Source organism: Bos javanicus, chromosome 26 (assembly GCF_032452875.1).
Source record: "Bos javanicus breed banteng chromosome 26, ARS-OSU_banteng_1.0, whole genome shotgun sequence".
Lineage (NCBI taxonomy): Eukaryota > Metazoa > Chordata > Mammalia > Artiodactyla > Bovidae > Bos > Bos javanicus.
This window is the reverse complement of record NC_083893.1, coordinates 22,127,206-22,130,192: the sequence shown is the minus strand read 5'-3', so window position 1 is coordinate 22,130,192 and position 2,987 is coordinate 22,127,206. Positions and strand designations below refer to the sequence as shown.

Here is a 2,987-nt window from a genome sequence, read left to right as displayed (position 1 = left end):
TATTACTTACTTTGGCCACACAATTTTCAGTCTTCATAGCAGTGCTTGCTAGACATACTGTCTCTTGATTTAAGCAGAGTCTGGCACAGCTGTTGTATGTCTGCAAAGAGAATTTTTTTGAAATAAGTTTAGGTACTGAAATACTGTCATGCAGTTTTCAAATTCTGCCCCATTTCTAAAAATCAACACACAAATAGATCCTATGTGTAAATTCTACATTTATGGGAGCTGAGGGACAAGGCAGACATGGGGAAGAAAGCGACAGCCCAAAAGTGCCACTGATGTGCCATGAACAAGTGTGTAAGCAGTAGTGACTTCACCGTATATATGAAAGGTAGAGGTGTCAACTATTCAGAATGGGCAAAGGACTTGAACAGAGATTGTGCTGTGCTTAGTCAGACCCCCATGGACTGTAGCCTACCAGGCTCCTCTGTCCATGGGGATTCTCCAGGCTAGAATACTAGAGTGGGTTGCCATGCCCCCTCCAGGGGATCTTCCCAACCCAGAGATCAAACCCGGGTCTCCTGCATTGCAAGCAGATTCTTTACCATGTGAACCACCAGGGAAGCAAAATAGAGATTATCTGAGAAGATATACATATGGTTAAAAAGCACATGAAACGATGCTCAACATGACTGATCATGAGAGGAATGCAAATCAAAACTACAATATGTTACCACCTTATATCCATTAGGATAGTTACTAATAACAAAACAAAACCAGAAAACAAGTGTTAGTGAAAATGTGGAGAAACTGGAACCCCTGTGCACTGTTAGTGGGAATGCAAAATGGTACAGCCAAGGTGGAAAAAAAAAAAACAACAATACAGTAGCGATTCCTCAAAAAATTAAAAACAGAATTACCATATGATCCAGTAATTACAATTCTGGGTATATGAAGAACTGAAAGTGGAGTCTTTATGAGATATTTGTACACCCACATTCATGGCAGCATTATCCACAATAGCTAATATCCACAAATGTCCACTAACAGATAAATGCATAAGCAAAATGTGGTACATACATATAGTGGAACAGTATTCAGTCTTAAAAAGAAATTCTGACATACACTATAACATGGATGAAACCTAAGGACAGTATGCTATGTGAAATAACCCAGTCACAAAAAGACAAATACTGCATGATTCCACTTAGTCAAAATCATAGAGACAGAAAGTAAAATAGTGGTTTCAACTAGCTGGGAGGAGGGAATAAGGAGTTACTGTTTAGTGAGTACAGCATTTCAGTTTTACAAGATGTTAAAAGTTATGAGGATGGGTGGTGCTGGCTATTATACAACAATGTGAATGTATTTAATACCGTGAACTGCATATTTAAAACTAATTAAAGTGGTAAATGTTACATGTAGTTTACCATAATTAAAAAAAAGCAAAAACGTTGGTTAGCAAAGCTTCAATAGTACATGAACCGAAAACTTTCAGATGTTCAAGCTGGACTTAGAAAAGGCAGAGGAACCAGAGATCAAATTGCCAACATCCGTTGGGTCATAGAAAAAAACAAGAGAGTTCCAGAAAGACATCTACTTCTGCTTTATTGACTATGCCAAAGCTTTTGACTATGTGGATCATAACAAACTGTGGAATATTCTTAAAAGAGGTGGGAATACCAGACCATCTTACCTGTCTCCTGAGAAATTTGTATGCAGGTCAAGAAGCAAGTTAGAACTGGACATGGAATGATGGACTGGTTCCAAATAGGGAAAGGAGTATGTCAAGACTGTATATTGTTACCCTGCTTATTTAACTTATATGCAGAATACACCATGTGAAATGCCGGGCTGGATGAAGCACAAGCTGGAATCAAGATTGCCGGGAGAAATATCAATAACCTCAGAAATGCAGATGACACCACCTTTATGGCAGAAACCAAAGAGGAACTGAAGAGCCTCTTGATGAAAATGATAGAGGAAAGTGAAAAAAACTGGCTTAAAATTCAACATTCAAAAAATGAAGATCATGGCATCTGGTCCCATCACATCATGGCAAATAGATGGGGAAACAACGGAAACAGTGAGAGACCTTTTTTCTTGGGCTCCAAAATCACTGCAGATGGTGACTGCAGCCATGAAATTAAAAGACGCTTGCCCCTTGGAAGAAAAGCTATGACCAACCTAGACAGCATATTAAAAAGCAGAGACATTACTTTGCTGACAAAGGTCCGTCTGGTCAAAGCTATGGTTTTTCCAGTAGTCATGTATGGATGTGAGAATTGGACCATAAAGAAGGCTGAGCACCAAAGAACTGATGCTTTTGAACTGTGGTGATGGAAAGGATTTTTGAGAGTCCCCTGGACTGCAGGGAGATCCAACCAGTTCATCCTAAAGGAAATTAGTCCTGAGTATTCATTGGAAGGACTGATGTTGAAGCTGAAACTCCAATACTTTAGCCACCTGATGCAAAGAACTGACTCATTGGAAAAGACCCTGATGCTGGGAAAGATTGAAGGCAGGAAAAGAAGAAGACGACAGAGGATGAGATGGTTGGATGGCATCACTGATTCAATGAACATTAGTTTGAGCAAGCTCCGGGAGTTGGTGATGGACAGGGAGGTCTGGCATGCTGCAGTCCATGGGGTCGAAAAGAGTTGGACAGGACTGAGCAACTGAATTGAACTGATACTTTATTGTAATACAACTGGCCAATATATTGATTAAAATGTTTCCTTCTAGTCTTATGTTTTTACTGAAAGTACAAGTCACAGCTCTCAAACATTAGTGCCCATGGGAATCATCTGGAGGACTTCTTAAAATACAGATTGCCGGGTCCCATCCCCGGAGCTTCTGAGAACTTGCATTTTTAACAAGTCCCCAGCTGATGTTAACGTTACTGGTCTAAGAATACTCTTTGAGAACTCTTGATATACACATATGTGTTGAAATTAAAGAGAAAAGTCTTAAGACACAGGTGATCTCATAACCAATAATAAGAAAATATCAATTTTCTAAAATTCTAGATTTATAGAACAGTT

General features: G+C 39.3%; 1 protein-coding gene across 12 annotated transcripts in view; it reads right to left on the bottom strand.

Annotated features, from left to right (window-relative positions):
* The window catches only part of BTRC (beta-transducin repeat containing E3 ubiquitin protein ligase), a 175,726-nt gene that overhangs the window by 63,665 nt on the left and 109,074 nt on the right, over positions 1 to 2,987 (bottom strand). For all 12 annotated transcript variants that reach the window (XM_061403184.1, XM_061403185.1, XM_061403189.1 and 9 more), the window contains one exon: positions 11 to 100. In XM_061403184.1, coding sequence (XP_061259168.1) covers positions 11 to 100 — 90 coding nt within the window. The remainder of the gene's footprint in view (positions 1 to 10; positions 101 to 2,987) is intronic.